The sequence below is a fragment of the Pelophylax lessonae genome, assembly GCF_965119305.1.
Source record: "Pelophylax lessonae genome assembly, chromosome: 5".
Classification (NCBI taxonomy): domain Eukaryota; kingdom Metazoa; phylum Chordata; class Amphibia; order Anura; family Ranidae; genus Pelophylax; species Pelophylax lessonae.
In genome coordinates this window covers 533,966,150-533,988,363 of record NC_138772.1, presented here as the reverse complement: position 1 = coordinate 533,988,363, position 22,214 = coordinate 533,966,150, and the positions used below count along the sequence as shown (strand labels likewise).

The following is a 22,214-nucleotide window of genomic DNA, read 5'->3' as shown; positions in this document are numbered from 1 at the left end:
ACTTCCAGGATCACAAAGGTCACACTTGCGACCGGGCCCTGGCATTCCACCACTGTGGGGAGTCCCCAAGATGGCAGGAAGGGGGCCCACTGCAGAACTTGTGAAAGGGTCCCGCTGCGGGACTGTAATAAAGGGGCCCCACAACGAGAGTAAAGGGCCCCAGGATCAGTGGGAAGAGCGCCAGGCTTGAAGAGAAGGGCCCCGGTCAGGGGTTGGGGGGGCCCTTCATGGTTTCTTGCACTGGGGCCCTGAAGGGTGTAGTTACGCCTCTGGTATAAGGCATAGGACAATAATCTATTTTTGCACCGCTCATACAGCTATAACAAAGATCTTTTGAGGTTATATTTCAAGCTGACCTCCAGCTTTCCCTTCAGTCTTGGACAGTTGTACAAGTGGACTGAAATTGCTTATTTTGATTTCACTGCACACTGTGAGCGCTTTACAATGTGCATGAGAAACTGCAGAAAGACAGACAGAACCCATCCTGTTTCCTGGTGGGAGGGTGTCCATCATCATCTATGCCTTTCCTCCCCAGCTTGACTGTCTCTGGCCGACCCTTTCATTCATTGGATTTCAGGTCTTTCAATCAAGGAGGTTCAGGATCACATGTAAGCATTACCACAGAGGAACCCGTATACAGCATCCTGCCAACCACCTTTCCCTTTGCCTGCATTGCATAGAGAAACACAAAGACCCAGACATGGCGTGGCTAACATTAGGTATGTAATAAAAAAACAAAAAAGTAATATATTTAGTAGCAAACTGATGAGGCGGGAAGGAAAAAACTAGGGAAGGCAAAATATTAGAAGATTTAAAGTCTGCTTTACCAATTGATCTCCAAAAGGTTCCCCCCTTCATGACCAGGCTACTTTTTGCAATACAGCCCTACGTTATTTTACCTGACAATTGCGCGGTCATGCAACGCTGTACCCAAATAAAATTGATGTCATTTTTTTCCCACAAATAAAGCTTTCTTTTGCTGGTATTTGATCACCTCTGCGTGCACTTTTTTTTTTTTGTGAAAACGCAGGAAAGGTAGTCCGTTCATTTGAATGGGCTGCCCTGACCGGGCATACACGGGCTACAAAAACGCTAAGGTGTGAACCAAGCATAAAACTATGGTTAGTGTATTATTTACTGAAATGTTGCGTTTTCTAAACCGTCGTGCTATTATCCTGTAACAAATTGGAATTTCCACTGTTTGAGAGCCGGTCCACACTGCCGCGACTTGTCAGCCTGACAAGTCGTGCTCACTCGCGGTCCATTGACCGCTACAGGACCCATTCTAATAGGAGCGAGACAAGTCACTCCGACGTAGAAAAAGGGTCCTGTACTAATTCCGGGCGACCTCGGAGCGACTTGCATAGACTTCCATTATGTGAAGTCCCTGCAAGTTGCGCCGAAGTCGTGGTGCATGGAAATACACAAGTCGCCCCCAAAGTCGTGCAGAGTCGTGTCGCCCCAGTGTGAACCGACTCTTATTCTCTAGGGCAGTGATGGCGAACCTTGGCACCCCAGATGATTTGGAACTACATTTCCCATGATACTCAACTACATTGCAGAGTGCATGAGCATCATGGAAAATGTAGTTCCAAAACCTCTGGGGTGCCAAGGTTCACCATCACTGATCTAGGGTGTCTGCTTTCAGAAAAAAAAAAAAGGAAAAAGGAATACAAATCCTTTCTCAACTAAAACAGCACCAATATATGTCTTTATTCTGTGTATTTAGCTACCTACCTAGAGCTCAGCTGTACTGTTACATACGTACAGTATCTCAGAAAAGTTAGTACACCCCTCTCATTTTTGTAAATATTTTATTCTATCTTTTCATGTGACAACACTGAAGAAATTACACTTTGCTACAATGTAACGTAGTGAGTGTGCAGCTTGTATAACAGTGTAAATTTGCTGTCCCCTCAAAATTACTCAACACACAGCCATTAATGTCTAAACCACTGGCAACAAAAGTGAGTACACCCCTAAGTGAAAATGTCCAAATTGGGTCCAATTAGCCATTTTCCCTCCCCGGTGTCACATGACTTGTTAGTGTTACAAGGTTTCAGGTGTGAATGGGGAGCAGGTGTGTTAAATTCTGTGTTATCTTTCTCATTCTCTCATACTGGTCACTGGAAATTCAACATGGCACCTCATGGCAAAGAATTCTCTAAGGATCTGAAAAAAAAAATGTTGCTCTACATAAAGATGGCCTAGGCTATAAGAAGATTGCCAAGACCCTGAAATTGAGCTGCAGCACGGTAGCCAAGACCATTCAGCGGTTCAACAGGACAGGTTCCACTCAGAACAGGCCTCGTTATGGGGGACCAAAGGCGTTGAGTGCACGTGCTCAGTGTCATATCCAGAGGTTGTCTTTGGGAAATAGACATATGAGTGCCAGTATAGCTGCAGAGGTTGAAGGGGTGGGGGGGTCAGCCTGTCAGTGCTCAGACCATACGCCGTACACTGCATAAAATTGGTCTGCATGGCTGTCATCCCAGAAGGAAGCCTCTTCTAAAGATGATGCACAAGAAAGCCCACAAACAGTTTGCTGAAGACAAGCAGGCAAAGGACTTGGATTACTGGAACCATGTCCTATGGTCTGATGAGACCGAGATAAACTTATTTGGTTCAGATGGTGTCAAGCGTGTGTGGTGGCAACCAGATGAGGAGTACAAAGACAAGTGTGTCTTGCCTACAGTCAAGCATGGTGGTGGGAGTGTCATGATTTGGGGCTGCATGAATGCTGCCGGCACTGGGGAGCTACAGTTCCATGAGCGAACTATGAATGCCAACCTTTACTGTGACTTACTGAAGCAGAGCATGATCCCCTTCTTTCAGAGACTGAGCCGCAGGGCAGTATTCCACCATGATAACGACCCAAAACATACCTCTAAGACGGACACTGCCATGCTAAAGAAGCTGAGGGTAAAGGTGATGGACTGGCCAAGCATGTCTCCAGACCTAAATCCTATTGAGCATCTGTAGGGCATCTTCAAATGGAAGGTGGAGGAGTGTAAGGTCTCTAACATCCACCAGCTCCATGATGTTGTCATGGAGGAGTGGAAGAGGACTCCAGTGGCAACCTGTAAAGCTCTGGTGAACTCCATGCCCAAGAGGGTTAAGGCAGTGCTGGAAAATAATGGCGGCCACACAAAATATTGACATTTTGGGCCCAACTTGGACATTTTGACTATAGCCTAGGCCATCTTTATGTAGAGCAACAATTCTTTTTTTCAGATTTTTAGATATTTCTTTGCCATGAGGTGCTATGTTGAACTTCCAGTGACCAGTATGAGAGAGCGAGAGTGATAATACCAAATATAACACACCTGCTCCCCATTCACACCTGAGACCTTGTAACACTAACGAGTCACATGACATCGGGAAGGGAAAATGGCTAATTGGGCCCAATTTGGACATTGTCACATAGAGGTGTACTCACTTTTGTTGCCAGCAGTTTAGACATTAATGGCTGTGTGTTGAGTTATTTTGAGGGGACAGCAAATTTACACTGTTATACAAGCTGTACACTCACTACTTTACATTGTAGCAAAGTGTCATTTCTTCAGTGTTGTCACATGAAAAGATATAATAAAATATTTACAAAAATGTGAGGAGTGTACTCACTTTTGTGAGATACTGTAAATACCAAAAAACATAAAAGATGGTAGGTTCCTTTAAAAAAAAGAAAACAATTATCCACAAAAAACAAAACAAAAATCTTTCTGAGCTAATGACTCGCTAAAAAAACACTTCCTCCTTGCATCTTTGTGTTTTTTTTTTTCTCTTCTAATGTGTTTTGCACAGCAGGCAGCGTTATAGAATATTATCAGAAGCCTGCAAACCTCCAATTCCCCGTGCAGGGGAGCGAGCAGGGCTGTGTGAATTATGCAACAAATTCCAATTTAGCCTTTCCAACTTGTGATAAACTGGTCTTGATGAGGACGTCAGGGGAGACGCAGGGCAGACAGAAAGAAAAATACAACATGGCACATTTGGAAGCCGGAACTAAGCATCACTTATAGAGGTTGTGACTTGCCAAGATAACAGCTCAGGATGCGGCCAAGCGGACGGTATACAGGAACCCTCCTTTGGAATGGCATGCAGCAAGCCATTTGCATACTTATAACAGCTCCATCTGTGATATCTTTAAAGCATCTACAAGCCGACCAGGGTGCCAGATTTAAAGATTTATTTGGAATAATGACCGTGTCGTTATGGAATCCATAAGGCACTACCGGAGAGATGAAAACAGCAATACGATGCTGAATTAATAATGGGTCTGTCAATACAAAGTGCTGACACGCAGTCGATGGCCACTGCTGAAATGTAACCTCAAAAAATGATTGTGGATGGGAAAATGAATATCTCGGGGAGGGAAGGCTTCTCACACTTTAAAGGATCTGCCTGTGCCATTATTATTCTGTACAGGGGAACAATGGTGATGGAATAGAATCAGGCATGCCAAGCTTGCTCTGTCATTACAACTGCCATTGTTTATTCTTTAAAAGCCATATCTGTTACATGCAGTAGTGGTGGTCAACTTTCTTCATGTGGGTGTGGGGCTCTCAAGTTTCGCCAAAGGGCCACACACACAAATTCAGTAAATATTCAGTGTCAGAGACAGCATACACACAACAGGGTAAGACCATTGGCATGATATAATAGGTGGTTAGTGACTGTGGACAAAATACAACAGATGGTCAGAGACTGTGGGCATGCTACAAGAGATGGTCAAAGACTGTGGACATGCTACAAGAGATGGTCAGAGACTGTGGACATGCTACAAGAGATGGTCAGAGACTGTGGACATGCTACAAGAGAGGGTCAGAGACTGTGGACATGATACAAGAGATGGTCAGAGACTGTGGAAATGATACAAGAGATAGTCAGAGACTCGGGATATGCTATAATAGATGGTCAGGAACTGTGGACATGATACAAGAGATAGTCAGACACCGTGGACATGCTACAAGAGATAGTCAGAGACTGTGGACATGCTACAAGAGATAGTTAGAGACTGTGGACATGATACAAAAGATAGTCAGAGACTGTGGACCTGGTACAAAAGATGGTCAGAGACTGTGGGCATAACATAAAACAGGGTCAGAGATTGTGGAAATTATAAAAGAGATAGTCAAAGACTGCAAACATAATACAAAAGATGGTCAGAAACTGTGGATATGATACGAGAGATGGTCAAAGACTGTGGAAATGGTACAGGAGATGGTCAAGGACAGTGGACATAATACATCAGATGATAAGAGACTGTTAACATGATGCAAGGGATGATCAGCAACAGTGGACATAATACAAAATATATTCAGAGACTGCAGACATATTACAGAAGATAATCAGAGACTTTGGATATGAGACAATAGATGGTCAGACATTGTGGACATGATACAAGAGATAGTCAGAGACTGTGGACATAACACAAACCACGGTCAGAGATTGTGGACATGATAAAAGAGATGGTCAAAGACTGCAGTGCAGACATAATATAAGAGATGGTCAGAGATTGCAGACATAATATAAGAGATGGTTAGAGACTGCAGACATAATACAAGAGATGGTCAGAGACTATGAATATGATACAAGAGATAGTCAAAGACTGTGGACATAATACCTCAGATGATCAGAGACTGTTAACATGATATAGGGATTATTATTAAAGTGGACATATTACAAAAGATATCGAGACTGCAGACATAATACAGAAGATGGTCAGAGACTTTGAATATGAGACAGGAGATGGTTAGACACTGTGGACTTGGTAAAAGAGATGGTCAGAAACCTCAGACATGATACAAGAGATGGTTAGGAACTGTGGATATGATGTAAGAGATGGCCAGAGACTGCAAACTTAATACAAAAGATGGTCAGAGACTGCAGACCTGATACAAAAGATGGTCAGGAACTGTGGATATGATACAAGAGATGGTCAGAGACTGAAGACATAATACAGGAGAGGGTCAGAGACTGTAGACATGATACAAGAGATATTTAGAGACTGCACACATGAAACAAGAGATGGCCAGAGAGTGTTAATATGATACAAGCGATGGTTAGAGACCGTGGACATGATACTGTGCAATAGATGGTCAGAGACTGTGGATATGATACAAGAGATGGTCAGACATTGTGGACATGATACAAGAGATGGTCAGACACTGTGAACATAATACAAGAGATGGTCAGATACTGTGGATATGATACACGAGATGGTCAGACACTGTGGACATGATACAAGAGATGGTCAGAGACTGTGGACATAATACAAGAGATGGTCAGAGACTGTGGACATAATACAAGAGATGGTCAGAGACTGTGGACATAATACAAGAGATGGTCAGAGACTGTGGACATAATACAAGAGATGGTCAGACAATGCAACATGCTACAGGAGACTTTAATAAAATGAACATGCTATAGGAGATGTTGGAGTCTGAGGACATGTTTCAGAAGACAGTTCCCGACTGGAGACATATTACATGAGACTGCTAGTAATCAATGCTATAACAGGACAATAGGGTTTATTTATTAAAGCTAGAGAGGGCAAAATTAGTCACAATTCTGCACAATTCTGCATAGAAACCAACCAGCTTCCCATTTTTTTTTTTTTTTTTTGCCAAAGCCTAATTGAACAAGCTGAGGTTAGAAGCTGATTGGTTTCTATGCAGAAATATGACTAAGTTTGCACTCTCTACCTTCAGTAAATAAACCCCTGGTCTTCAGGGGCCCTGAGGGCAACAAGAAAGTGCCAAAGGGCCACACTTGGTGCACAGGCTGCAGAATGGGCACCAGGGATATAGACTGCTTGGAAGCTGAAGTGCTATATAGACTGTTTGAGAGCCTAATTACAATCATGATAAGGGTGAGCACCAACTCCAAACAGTATCATTTCCTGCTAATAAGTGATTACACTAATCCAACATAACATATTTTTTTCACACAATTTGTTATTTATCAAATGTTAAGTTTTATAGGCAAAAGAGATCAAATATGGCGTCAATCCCATTGGGAACCAGATTGGATGCAGGCAATGGGCATCCCATTAATTACTATCACCCCAGATTAATAACAAAGTATATTTGGAAAGCTTTCAGCTTTAGGTATCTCAGACCAATGGTATATGAGCTTTGGTCTAATGTATTTGGTGCCGTTGGTCTAATGTATTTAAAAGCTAAGAAAAGCTCCATAATTCTATGCTGAAAGAGGCTGGTTGTCCTTGTAATGGTAAGTGCTGCTTAAAGATGAAAGCACAGTGGCAAGCAATTCTGCCTTGCAGCTTTGTGGTTCTGTACATCAGAATAGGTAAAAGAACGAAAATACGACAATTGCGAAATTCAAAACAGGCAAAATAACGAAAAAACGAAAACTCAAAATTCCGAACAGATGAAAGAATGAAAATACGAGCTTCCGAATAGATGAAAGAAAGAAAATTTCTCTATAGCGAATGATTTGTACACATTCGTTCTCACTCCCTACCACAACACACGCAATCTCTCTCACTGCAGACATTGTATTTTTAACAAAAGCAGCCAAAACCACACAAAAACCACCAAAACAATACCACTCTCTGCTCCTCTCTCACCACACCCCTGTACTCTCTCTCAAAATGGCGCCAGAGGGGCGGCGGCTAACCGCGTCAGAAAACTAAATAACAATTTTCGAAATTGCAAATCATTCCGAATAATCAAAATGTGTTCATGAAATTATAAATAAATACAAAGCACCAAAATATATTACATTTTGTATTTTGGCTATTCAGAATGATTGGGACATTGGTATTTAACCACTTAAGCCCCGGAAGATTTTACCCCCTTCCTGACCAGGGTCTATTTTGCGATTCGGCACTGCGTGATTTTAACGGACAATTGCGCGGTCGTGCGACGCTGTACCCAAATGAAATTGACGTCCCTTTTTTCCCACAAACAGAGCTTTCTTTTGGTGGTATTTGATCACCTGTTGGATTTTTTGATCATGCGCTATAAACAAAAAAAGAGCGACAATTTTGCAAAAATAACAATATTTTTCACATTTTGTTATATGAAATTCCCCCCAAAAAAATGTAAAAATCTAAATTTTTTAACATTTTAGACCAATTTGTTTTCTGCTACATATGTTTTTTTTTAACGAGTAATCGCGGCGATCTGCGATTTTTTTTTGTGAAACTGCGACATTGTGGCGGACAGATCGGACCCTTGACTGACATTTTTGACACTTTTGGGGGTACCAGTGACATTACTACAGTAATCAGTGCTATACATATGCACTGTTACTGTAAAAATTACACTGGCAGGGAAGGGGTTAACTTTATTGGAGAGGGAGGGGTTAAGTGTGTCCCTAGGGGCGTGATTCTAACTGTGATTGGATGTGGCTGTGTGTGTAACAGCACAGATCAACGGTCCTAAATAGCAGTGCTTTTACACAGGGGAGAATGACAGGCGGATTTGTTTACATCAGCCGCCTGCCTTTCTCCCTCTCCACCCGACGATCGCGAGGGACCGGCGGATATCGGGTCCGCCAGTCACACGCGCAGGGCTTCTTAGAGAATGAGTGGGGGTGGGAGCGCGTCTCCGCCGGTGCACGCTCGCCCCCTATTGGCTCCCAGGCTAGGGAGGTACAGGTACGTCACTTTGCCTGGGAGGGGCTGACCGCCGCCATATATAGTCGGGCGGTGGTAGGCAAGTGGTTAATGCCTCGTTTCCACTGAGCGGTACGGTTCGGTTTGGTACGGTATGCAATTTTTGTTGTTTCCATTGTCAAAAGTTGTGAATGGTACCCTAAATTCTGAACTGTACCGTACGACTTTTTTGGGACCTTTTTGTTGGGGTAACAAGCACATTAGTACCGTACCAACAGGGTGGCGCTACACTGTTGAGCTGAGGTACTGTTGGCGGGTGAAAAGCAAGCCTGATCAAGGTGTACCTTTCCGAACTGTACTGAACTGTACCAAACCGAACCGTACTGCTCAGTGGAAATGAGGCATTATTTAGTTTTGTTTTCTGACACGTAAGGCACCGCCATTTTGAGAGAGATGTGTTTTTAGTTTTCTTGCTGATTAAAAAAAAAAAAAAAGAAACACACTCTGATCCTGTTGAATGCAACAAAAGCACGAATCAACGAAAAAGGCAATCTCAAGAAAGTACGAATTACAAAAATTAGGAAATGTGTTTCGAATCAACAAAAAAAAAAGCAATCTCACGAAAGTACAAATTCAAAGTCAAGGAAACATTAGCCTTACAGAATTGCAAATCATTCTGATTCCACAAAAAATGACCCTTACGAAAGTAGTAATTATTCCCAATAGAAAAACACACGTTTTACTAAATTAGGAATCATTACGAATCAAGGGAAATGAAACTAAACTAAAGCTGGATACACTATTCAACTTTTGTGGTTAGATTTCCTTCTGATTTACCTTTTCTATGTAGTGCAAGGGCCTGCCAGATTGCATACAAATGTAAAGTGTTTAGGTTTGACCTCATATTATATGGTTTCGGTAAGTCTAAAGGAAAAAGTCTTCAGAAAATCTTATAGTGTGTATGGCTCATAAACAAATTTTCCTGCTGTGCACATGTCTAATCTGTATGGAGATTGAATGTCCCCCCTGTATTTGCGTGGGTTTCCTCAACTCCAGTTGTATCTGACAGTCCAAAGACATGCTGGTAGGTTAATTGGCTCCTGTCTAAATTGACCCTAGTATGTGTGATAAAGACTCCTGCACTACAATTCTCATTTTTATCTAGGGTTCCATTAAAGCAGAGCTGCACCCAAAAAGGGAAGGTCAGCTTGTTTGACATCCCCCACCTGCCGCTACATTTGGCACCTTGCAGGGGGAGCAGGTACCTGGTTTTGACAGGCAAATTTAGACAACAGGCAAACTCAGACAAAAGTTTAGCCCCCCCCCTCTTTCCCCCCGCCGCCGGGCCATTCATACAGCGCAGCACACTTTGCGCATGTGCAATAGGGACTCAGTTGTAAAGTCGCAAGCCTTCACTGCCAGTTTACTTTAACCGAGATTGTGGTGGCAGCACCAGAGAGCCGATTGAAAAATTGGCTCGGGTGAAGACACGGCTGGATTCAGTGTCCTAATATTAAAAGTCAGCAGCTAAAGTATTAGTACAGTTTTTGTATCTGCCGACTTTTCATTTTTTTCTGAAGGAGCCTGGAGCTCCTCTTTAACTATAGTTTTACTTTCCTTATCCTACACTCCCACAGGCTTCCCCCTCTTAGTGTGATTGGTTCCCTGAAGCTGCTTCCCTTTGGCGCTCCATTAGCGGTAGCCACTCTGACATCCTCGCATACAATGCAGGACCAGCAGTCAAATTTTAGGGACTTAAAAAGGAGCTCTAGTTATATTTCTGAAAATTAAAAGTCAGCAGCTGCAAAAACTGTAGCTGCTGACTTTTATTAAGCAATCACCTGTCCCAGGATCCAGCGTTGTGCTTATCCAAGCCATTTTTTCCACTGGTCTTTTGTCTCTGGCACCAGCATCTTACATGTGGCACCCAGCTGTGACAGCTTTTGGCTTCACAGTCAGCTGCCCACTGTCCATGTGCGAGCCACGCTGCATACTTGGAATGGTCCTGCAGTCTTCTGGGACCCATAACATGTCCCAAAAAGACTGTGAGGAGACAGGGGGGAGGAGAACTGTCAAACCAGGTACCTGCTCCCCCCTCCCAACAAAAAAGAAAAATATGCAAGGGGGGGGGGTTATGCCAACAGCAGAACTTTTTCTTTTGGGTGACTCAGTGGGTGGTAAAAACATGCAGTTCAGCTGCTTTTTTTTAGCACCCCACTACGACTCCTCATTATGGATCAAAGGCAGCGGATGGGGGTGTCCCCATGCAAAAATGATCCTCCCTGTCGTGCACAGTGGGTCTCCCCAGTCAAGTGCAACCCATTCACCTGAGTGGGGCAGCACTATAACCCCCCCCCCCCTCAGCACAGCGTGCAATGCACATGGTTGCAGGTGCAAAAATGATCCTCCCTGTTGCACTTAACAGGTGGTACCACCCGACAAAAACGACCCATTCACTTGAATAGGGCCGTGCTGCAACCATCCCAGAATGCAGTGCATGTGGTTGCAGAACAGTGGTGCAGGTTATTAGGATTAAAACAGGCAGTGAGGAGGCAACAGAACATCTCCTCACCACCTGTCAAGGATCCTCTGAAGAACAATCCCTGAAAAAGGCACCCCTAGCATATATGAACCCTTACTGAGCACATTGAGGGCCTTCCCATGTCCCAGAGTGTCATAGCTAAGAGGAGAGTGACAGCTGCCAGAAGGAGAGGAATACGGTAATTAAAACTGATTTTTAATGGTACCCTGGGGAAATAAATGAGCATTTCAGTCTTGCTTTGTGGGGTGAGCCATGTTGCAAGTGTAGTTTTGAGATTTCCCCAGAGCTTAGCCTTAAATATTGCTGCAAGGGCCCCGATAGTACACCCTTATAATAATGAAGGTGCCCCATTGCTCAAGCAACACCTCAATTTAATTCTATTGATTCATATTACCCACGATTATTAACAACCCATTTTTGGAAAGCCTAAACTTTAGGTATTTCAGACTAAGGGTATTTGGAGTCCCACCACACACTAATGCACCGAAATACTAAGAGAAGCTTAATAAATCTACGCTAAAATAACCCTTTGTTGTTATGATAGAAAGTACTCTATATTTCTGTAAAGAGACCAGGAGCCCTTATGACAATCAATGTGGTCCTTTCTTTGAGCAAACCGTACATAAAATGTTCAATGCTAAAAGCTTTCCATCCAGGTGGTGAGAAGATGTTATGTTGCCTCCTCACTGCCTGTTTAAATTAGTATATTTATCAATTTTTTTATTTTCTAGAATATCCGTTTAAAACAAATGAGTATTTAATAACGGTAATGTCTCCACTCTTCCTCTAGTATTCCCCTCACACAAGACTTTCCATAAGGCAGAAAAATGCAGCTGCAAGTGTAATCGAATGCAAAAGCAGCACGCAGATCAATTAAAGCATTGTGCAGACACCATCTCTACATCTTCTCATTGTTTGCTCTGGTTACTGACGTCCCCTACCCCCATCTGAAGCATGATCATTAATTGGTTGCAGGAAAAAAAAAATTGTGGGTATATCCTTCAACCTCAGGATCAAGATCAAAACCAAATGCTATAAATATATTTCCAATTCATAATACAAATGAGACTGTAGCTTAACTAATTACAAAGAGCGCGATCCTAGGAAGCCATTGGAGCTCACTATGGAGGTCTGCCAGTTTGTGTGAAATCTCCATAACCACGCAATCATGACAAGACCGAGCTTGCAAAATGACAGAGTGATAATGTCTGTGCGAAAACTGCTCGACACCATATTTACAAGTGTAAACTGCACATGTTCGTGGAGTTTGGAGTCTAGACAGGTCTAAATAAGACTTAAATATTAAATGTAGGCAATTTTCTGGTGTTGGTAATAGGCAGATGAACGCAGAAGGGAGCAGACAAGCAATGACGGCTTTGTGAACAATGATGCACTCCCTGGATTGAAGGCAACTACAGATATGCAGTCATGTTAGATTTGAAGGAAATAACAAACAGTCCACAAGAGGTCATTCCAGTTGCAGAAAAGTACGCAATAAGGATTTCACAAGAACGCATTGTCCAAAAATATGTAACACGCACGCAAACACACCAGACACCTGCATTATTTACTTTGAGACAATGATTCTGTACATACACGCAGATGATTAACATATAGGAACGCTACAGCCTGCAAACAACAACGAGGTCTTAATTGCAGTCCAATCATTAAAACAGCACTCAAAAAACACATATGGGGAATTCATCGGTGCTAACTCCCACCGTCTGCCTATTAAAATCACCAAACAGAAAGGAAACCTGATTTTAATGATTAGCCTTCCACCTCGAAACACACAGATGTGAAATTAAATACTCCCCGTACGGCAAGGAGGACAATGTCGAAGGCTGTAAGATCAGTTACAGGCATCTACAGGACTTCCACTGACAGCAGACAACACAGCCAAACATGATGTAATGACATTTAAAGTCTCCCTGGTTCTATCAGCTCGTGATTTTTGGAGAACAGGCAATGGCCTTATGATCTACACTCTTCAAATAATAAAATAAATAAATAATAACAAATATAAAGCTTGACATAAATGTTGTAGCCAGTCTGTGCTGAAAAAGGCAGCTGCATTGTTTTTATGATTGGAGGAAATTGGAGCTTTAAGTAATAATACATGAATTTATTAATTAATAAATAAATACATAACCTTGTGAAATCATCTTACATACCTAAATATGTATAAATGTTATGAATATGTATAAAAGGTTAAAAAAAAAATCATTAGAGGAATGCATACAAGATATGTGTGTCATGTTGGTTTATCTGCATCTACGTTATCTTTCAACTATGTAAATACAATGCTTCTCTAATGCAATAAAAAGTTCAGGAGCCATAAAAATTCATTGAGGGGAATGCAGAACAAAAGAATGTTACTTGCAACCCACATAAGTAACGTGCAGGCCACACTGAATAATTACAGGAGGAGATATTACATTATAAGGTCCTCAAGGACCTCATGGGTATGATTGTTTAAAACATGCTAATTGTATATAAATATAGACTACAGGGGTATAACGAAAACTGGAGCTCACTGAGCCAGAGGAGTCTACAGTCTTTAGGGATATATTCATGGGAAGATGACACTTCAGGGATTTTTTTTTTTCCAGAAGAACGGGAGGGATATTAGAAGTTAGACAGTAAGCAGAATTCAGGGAGGATATGATTTAGTTAGGAAATACTATTTTGGGACTCTACCAATACTTGGCTTCCCACCAAAAGATCTGAGACATTTGTTTAATGTGCAATAAAAATCAAATTTCTACATTCTAAAGCAGCCTTTCTTAATACTTTTTACCCCAAAGGAACCCTGACCCTCAACCTTTATCAGGCAATAGTAGATGCAAGGGCAATCAGCCACAGCTCAATGAACCCCTAGCAACCTCTGGAGGAACCTTAGGGTTCCACAGAAACCTGGTTGAGAATAGCTGCTTTAAAGTCTCTGCAAGTAAAAAAAGCCTGTAAGTCAAAACACTGTTTTTAGACCTTGCAATATTCTAAGGCTAGTTATGGTCTCCATTACCAGCATTTTTTTTTTTTTTTTTAGCTTGAGGCTGCATATGGCCCAGGGTCTATGCAACTGTCACTACTCTCTCTGACCTGTCTCAGACCTGTCCTCAGTAGTCAATTCACAAGAAGCTTTAGGGGCACTTGGTATTTGTAAGTATTATAGACCTTTAAACACAATCTCTACCAGTTTGCAAGAGCCCCTGGACATTGCCAAAGCTTGGTTCACCAAAATGCAATCTCTATAATGCTGCAAGCAGCCAATTGACCTAAAAGATTTAGGAAACCCATGACCACATCTCTAGAAGGGCCCCTTGGTTTTTGGGAGCCTAAGGGGTTTCAGAAGTAAAGCACCATGTGACTGTAGATTGACCTTGGCCTTTATAACAATGAATGGATCTACAAGTCAACCTATATAAAGTTGCGAGGGCCTATATCCTGTAGCCATTGGAGTCTTTAGGAGTCAATTACTGTGACTGCAGCTGGCTTATTATCCATAAGGTATTTGTTACTTTGCACACCAGTAGTGGACAAATTACAGCTGAATTCAAGAGCCAGTAAGTTAAGGCAGTCCGAATACATGTTCTTCCACTGAAATTAATAGAGGAGGTTCACAAAAGTTAGGTGCAAATTGCAGTTTTAACACTTATTGGCCACCTTGCCTTTTGCGCCAAACGTTTTTTCCTCCCTGTAAGTTGTTCTTGTCTTTGCATGTTATGGGCCCAAAGGATACAATTCTATAGACCCTCTTTTCTGGAAGAGCTCAAAGACTACACTTCAACAGGCTGCTATGATTCCTCATTTTCCTAAAACCCTGCTCCTAGGTCCTTAGGAGCTATTTCCATTGATCTACCTGGCCTTCAATAATGTGACTGTAACCCTATGATCTACTCCTTGCACTCCTTGATTTTTGACTTTGTATGTTGGGGGCCCAAGAGTAACTTTCTATGATTCTACCAGAACCTTGTCTTTGTAACAGTTAGGTGTTCCAAAAGTAAATTCTCATAATGCTTCCAGGGTTTTGTGGAGGCTTAAGGAGTTGATCCTAGGAATGTAGGTAGCCACTGTTCCATGCTTAGTTCTCATACCTAAACCCTATTTTTAGGTTACCAAGAATCATTTCCAGTGATCTACTCTCTGCAAATACTTGCACTTTTGGGACCCCAAATGCAACTTTCTATGGTTCTGCAGGAACCCTTGTTTTTGTAACAGATGCCCCAACCATTAATTTCCCACAAGGCTTCTAGGAACCATGGTTTCTTAAGAGTTACAGCCCCATGGATTTGATCCTAGAGATGTGGTAGATAGTCATGGTTCCATGCTGCACTCTTATACCTAAACCCTATTCTTAGGTCCCCAGTAATCATTTACAGTTATATATTCCCTGCAAGCACTTCTGGACGTTGCTTGTTAGAGGCCCCATGAGTAAAGTTTTAGGTTTCTGTAGGGATGTTTATCTTTGTAAGACTTAGGGGCCCCGAAAGTATTTTTTTTAATGTTTCTGCAAGGATTCTAACTTTAGCTAGACTTGGGGCTCAAAGAATTCCCAGGAGGCTGCTAGGACCTATGAGCTTTACAAGTAACAGGTGCAATGAGTTCATCCTTGTGATATGATATGAAGGCACAGTTCCATGCTGTTCTCTCACCACAAACCCTGCTCATAGGTCTCGTAGCATCACAAGTAATTTCTTGAGGTCTACACCCTGCTTCTGGACTTTTCACATTAGGGACCCCAGAAGTAAATGTTTATATTTCTCCAGAGACCCTCACCTTTGTAAGACTTACGGGGCCCCAAGAAAAAATTCTCATAAGGCTGCTAGAACCGGTGTATTTAAAAGTAATGGGCACAATAAGTTAATCCTTGCAATGTGGTGGGAAGGCACCATTTCATGCTGTGCTCCCAGCCCTACACCCTGTTCTTTGGTCCTTAAGCATCAATTACAGTGATAAAATCCCTGCAAGTGTTGCTGAAGTTCACATATTAGGGGCCTGGGAGTAACATTTCTGCAAGGACCCTCATCTTTGTAAGACTTGGGGGCCCATCAGTTCATGTTTACAGTTCTACTGGGACCCTCATCTCTGTAAGACTTATGGTAAATTCCCATGAGGCCCATGGGACTCCAGGAGCTAATCCCCTGGAGTTACTGCCTGTAAGGTGGGCCATGACTCATGCACTATAGCCTTAAGAATAAGGGGGGGGGGCAATCCTAGAGGGAAATTCCCATGAGCCTCCTAGAACCCATTAACTTAAAACTAACAGGCATGCGTGCAGTGTGGTAGGAAGGCAATGTTCCATGCTGTGCTCCCAGCCATACACCCTTTTCTTTAGTCCCCAGGAGTAATTTCTAACTTGCTCTCTGCTTTTGGACTTTGCATAGTAGTATTTCCAGGAGCAAATTTTTAGTTTTCTGCAGGGACCCATTACCTTTGCAAGACATAGGGTCCCTAAGAGTAAATTGCTATGAAGTTTAGGGTTCCCAGGTGTAAATGTGTAGGTTTCTGCAGGGACTCTCCTCTAACTTGAATTGCCAAATGAGTAAATTGCCATGAGGATCCTTGGACTCATGAATTATAGAGTTAATCCTTGCAGTGCATGTGCTGTGCCCCAGCTCCACACCCCATTATAGGTTCCCAAGAGACATAACACCTTTGCTTCTAGTCTTTGCATGTTTGGTGCCCCAAGTGTAAATGTGTAGGTTTCTGCAAGGACCCTCTTCTTTGTAACACTAAATCCCCATGAGGATTCTAAGACCCATGATCTTTAGAGTTAATCCTAGCAATGTGGTAGGAAGTCACAGCTCCATGCTGTGCTCCCAGCTCTGGATCATTTCCAGTGATCTACTCCCTGTTTCTAAACGTTGAATGCCAGAGACCTTAAGTTTAAATTTTTAGGTTTCTGCAGGGACCCTTCTCTTTGTAAAATCTAGACTAAATTCCCATGAGGTTCCCAGGACCCATAATCTTTAGAGTTAATTCTTGCAATATGGTAGGCAGGCACTTCTACTACCTGCTTATAGACTTTGCATGTTATATAGATAATCCTTACAGTGCATGTGCTGTGCCCCAGACCTTCACGCTTTTCATACTTCCCCCAAGAGACATTTTCAGCAATTTTATCTTTGCTTTTAGTCTTGGCATGTAAGGAGCCCCAGGTGTAAATTTTTAGGTTTCTGCAGGCAACCCCCTCTTTGTAACACTTAGACTAAATTGCCATGAGGATCTTAGGACTCATGAATTATAGGGTTAATGCTTGCAGTGCATGTGCTGTGCCCCAGCCCTACACCCTGGTTCATAGATCCCCAAGAGAAATATCAGCTTTGCATATCAGTGGCCCCAGGGGTAAATGTTTAGGTTTCTGCAAGGACCCTCTTCTTTGTAACACTAAATTCCCGTGAGTATCCCAAGACCCATGATCTTTAGAGTTAATTCTTGCAATGTGGTAGGCAGACAGGCACAGCTCCATGCTGTGCTCCCAGCCCTGGATCATTTCCAGTGATCTACTCCCTGTTTCTTGACATTGAATGTCAGGGACCCCAGGTGTAAATGTTTAGATTTATGCATTTCTTTAGATTTTATAATTCTCATAAGGCTCCTAGAACCCATAATCTTTAGAGTTAATCCTTGCAATGTGGTGGGCAGGCACTGCTCCATGCCCTGCTCCCAGCCCTACACCTTGTTTATAGGTCCCCAGGATTAATTTCCAATGATCTATTCCCTGCTTCTAGACTTTGCATGCCATGGGCCCCAGGTGTAAATGTGCAGGTCTCTGGAAGTTTCTGCAGGCACCCCCCCCCCCTTTAAGATTTACACTAAATTCCCATGAGGTTTCTACAGGCACTCTCCTCTTTGCATAACTTAGACTAAATTCCCATGAAGATCCTAAGACCCATGATCTTTAGAGTTAAATCCTTGAAATGTGGTTGTAAGTCACTGATTCAAGCTGTGCTCCCAGCCCTGGATCATTTCCAGTGATCTAATCCCTGTTTCTAGTTTTTCAATGTTAGGGGCCCAAGGTGTAAATGTTTAGGTTTTTGCAAGGACCCTCCTCTTTATAACACTAAATTTCTATGGGGATCCTAGGACTTATGATGTTTAGAGTTAATTCTTGCAATTTGGCAGGAAGGAACTTCTCCATGCTGGGCTACCATCCCTACAAACTTGTTCATATGTCCCCAGGAATAATTTTTAATGATTTACTCCCTGCTTCTAGACTTTGCATGGCAGGGACCCCAGGTGTAAATGTGCAAGTTTTCTGCATGCACCCCCCTCTTTGTAACACAAATTGCCCATGATGATCCTAGGACCCATGATGTTTAGAGTTAATCCTTGCAATGTGGCAGGAAGGGACTTCTCCATGCTGTGCTCCCAGCTTTACACCTTGTTTTTAGGTCCCCAGGAATAAGTTCCAATGATCTTCTTCCTGCTTCTAGACTTTGCATATTAGAGAGTTAATCCTTGCAGTGCATGTGCTGTGCCCCAGTCCTACACCCTGTCTATAGGACCCCAAGAGACATCTCACCTTTGTTTCTAGTATTTTCATGTCAGGGGCCCCAGTTGTAAATGTGTAGCTTTCTGTAGGCACCCCCTCTTTGTAACACTAAATTCCCATGAGGATCCTAAAACCCATGATCTTTAGAGTGAATCCTCGGAATGTGGTAGGAAGTCACAGCTCCATGCTGTGCTCCCAGCCCTGGATCATATCCAGTGATCTACTCCCTGCTTCTAGACGTTGAATGTCAGGGACCCCAGGTGTAAATGTGTACGTTTCTGCATGGACCCTTCTCTTTGTAAGACTTAGACTAAATTTCCATGAGGCTCCTAGGTCCCACGATATGTTGAATTAATCCTTGCAATGTTGCAGGAAGGAACTTCTCCCTGCTGTGCTCCCAGGAAGGTCCCCAGGAATCATTTTCAAATATCTAGACCCTGCTTCTAGACTTTGCATGTTATAGAGTTAATCCTTGCAGTGCATGTACTGTGCCCCAGCCCTACACACTGTTCATAGGTCCCCATGAGACATCTAACCTTTGCTTCTATTATTTGCATGCCAGGGGACCCAGGTGTAAATGTTTAGGCTTCTGCAGGCACCCCCCCCCCTCTTTGCAACGCTAACTTCCCATGAGGATCCTAGGACCCATGATATATTGGCTTAATTCTTGCAATGTGGCAGAATGGAACTTCTCAATGCTGTGCTCCCAGCCCTACACCTTGTTCATAGGTCCCCAGGATTAATTTCCAATGATCTACTCCCTGCTTCTAGACTTTGCATGTCAGGGGCCCCAGGTGTAAATGGTCAGGTTTCTGCATGGACCTCTTTGTAACACTAAATTCCCATGAGGTTCCTAAGACCCATGATCTTTAGAGTTAATCTTTGCAATGTGGTACGCAGGCACAGCTCCATGCTGTGCTCCCAGCCCTGGATCATTTCCAGTGATCTACTCCCTGTTTCTAGACATTGAATGTCAGGGACCCCAGGTGTAAATGTTTAGATTTCAGCAGGCACCCCCCTCTTTGAAAGACTTAGACTAAATTCTCATAAGGCTCCTAGGACCCATGATCTTTAGAGTTAATCCTTGCAATGTGGTACGCAGGCACAGCTCCATGCTGTGCTCCCAGCCCTGGATCATTTCCAGTGATCTACTCCCTGTTTCTAGACATTGAATGTCAAGGGACCCCAGGTGTAAATGTTTAGATTTCTGCAGGCACCCCCCTCTTTGTAAAAATTAGACTAAATTACCATGAGGCTCCTAGGTCCCACAATATGTTGACTGAATCCTTGCATGTTTAGATTTCTGCAGGCACCCCCTCTTTGAAAGACTTAGTCTAAATTCTCATAAGGCTCCTAGGACCCATGATCTTTAGAGTTAATCCTTGCAATATGGTAGGCAGGTACTGCTTCATGTTGTGCTCCCAGCCCTACACCTTGTTCATGGATCCCCAGGATTAATTTCCAATGATCTACTCCCTGCTTCTAGAGACTTTGCATGCCAGGGGCCCCAGTTGTCAATGTTCAGGTTTCTGCATGGACCTCTTTATAACACTAAATTCCCATGAGGATTGTAGGACCTAGGACGTGACTTATGATGTTTAGAGTTAATCCTTGCAATGTGGTACGCAGGCACAGCTCCATGCTGTGCTCCCAGCCCTGGATCATTTCCAGTGATCTACTCAGTTTCTAGACATTGAATGTCAGCGACCCCAGGTGTAAATGTTTAGATTTCCTCAGGCACCCCCCTCTTTGTAAGAATTAGACTAAATTCCCATGAGGCTCCTAGGTCCCACAATATGTTGACTGAATCCTTATATGTTTAGATTTCTGCAGGCATCCCCCTCTTTGTAAGAATTAGACAAAATTCCCAATGAGGCTCCTAGGTCCCACGATATGCTGACTGAATCCTTGCATGTTTAGATTTCTGCAGGCACCCCCCTCTTTGAAAGACTTAGAATAAATTCTCATAAGGCTCCTAGGACCCATGATCTTTAGAGTTAATCCTTACAATATGGTGGGCAGGTACTGCTCCATGTTGTGCTCCCAGACCTACACCTTGTTCATAGATCCCCAGGATTAATTTCCAATGATCTACTCCCTGCTTCTAGACTTTGCATGCCAGGGGCCCCAGGTGTCAATGTTCAGGTTTCTGCATGGACCTCTTTGTAAGACTAAATTCCCATGAGGATTGTAGGACCTAGGATGTGACCTATGATGTCTAGAGTTAATCTTTGCAATGTGGTAGGAAGCCACTGCTTCATGTTGTTCTCCCAGCCCTCCCTCCTCCTCCTTGTGTCCCCGGTGGGTCTGTAAGGTTGCAGGTGGGCCACCATATCTGATGCAATAAGGGTTGCCTACTATGCCCTGTGCAGGGGTGAGGAGATCCCTATGATGGTGCATGGGCTCGGTAAGAGTTAGGGGCCCCAGCAGGGTGATGATACAAGTTCTCCCTCACCTTCAGTCACCATCCTGAGCGCATGAGTGAAGGAGGGGTCCAGGGCGTCCTTCTCCGCCAGCAGCTGGGGCAGATACTTCTCCATACCGGTGGAAGAACACACAAACCGAGGAGGAGGAGAAGAAGAAGAGTCCGGGGAGCAGCAGAGCAAGCGAGAGAGATCCTGAAGCTTGGCAAACCGGAGCTTCATAGACAGAGCCAGGGAGGGGGAGATACAGAACAATCCACAGCACACCGATTACTCCTCTCCCTCCGCCTGCCGGAGACTGAACTGAGCCGCTACTGTCCGCTCTCTATAAACGGCGCTGCACCAGCCTACCCGGCTCCTCCTACTGGGTGGGCTGATGTTCGGGGGGGCACGCCCCTCTCCATTGGATAAAACAAGATGTCAATCAAAGTGTGTGTTGTCGGGGATGGGCGGTGTCCCTCCGCCGGCTGCTGTTCCTGGTGCTGAAGGAGGTCCATCCGCCAGCGGCTGCTGTCCGCGGTGCTGGGACTGGAGCCCCTGTCCGCTGGCCATGGTGCTGATGGCGGTGAGCCGATGGTGCGTCGCTGTCCATGGTGCTGAAGGCGATATCCATTGTCCATGGTGCTGAAGGCGATATCCGCTGTCCATGGTGCTGAATGCAGCCGCCCATTGACTTACGCTGTCCATGGTGCTGAATGCAGCCGTCTATTGACTGTCGCTGTCGCTGAATGCAGCCGTCTATTAGCTGTCGCTGTTCATGGTGCTGAATGCAGCCGTCTATTGACTTACACTGTCCATGGTGCTGAATGCAGCCGCCTATTGACGGTCGCTGTCCATGGTGCTGAATGCAGCCGTCTATTGACTGTCACTGTCCATGGTGCTGAACCCTCATCCTGAAACTGATTTGCCGGCAGCTGCTGTCCTTGGTGCTGAAATGCCGGTCATTGTTGCTCGGGCTCTCCTGACACGTGCAGCTGCTGGGGAAGAGCTTGTATTGCCTCCCTTAGCTAGGAAGGGACTATTTTCTCACAGGTGAATGAGCCCCCCTCCTGGTATCCCTGTACAGAAAGTGCTCTAAGTCCGGGTGTAGCATGCAGAAACTAAAAAAGAGCTTGTGTAGCAGAAGGTGTTTAATGTTTAAAGCATGTAATCAATGATTGGGTG

General features: G+C 43.7%; 1 protein-coding gene across 1 annotated transcript in view; it reads right to left on the bottom strand.

Moving 5' to 3' along the window:
- The window catches only part of KHDRBS3 (KH RNA binding domain containing, signal transduction associated 3), a 192,931-nt gene extending 171,563 nt beyond the window's left edge, over positions 1-21,368 (bottom strand). The window contains exon 1 of the mRNA XM_082258238.1: positions 21,083-21,368. Within this exon, the coding sequence (XP_082114364.1) occupies positions 21,083-21,272 (190 nt within the window). The 5' untranslated portion in view covers positions 21,273-21,368. The remainder of the gene's footprint in view (positions 1-21,082) is intronic.
- Between the last annotated feature and the right edge of the window lie 846 nt (positions 21,369-22,214).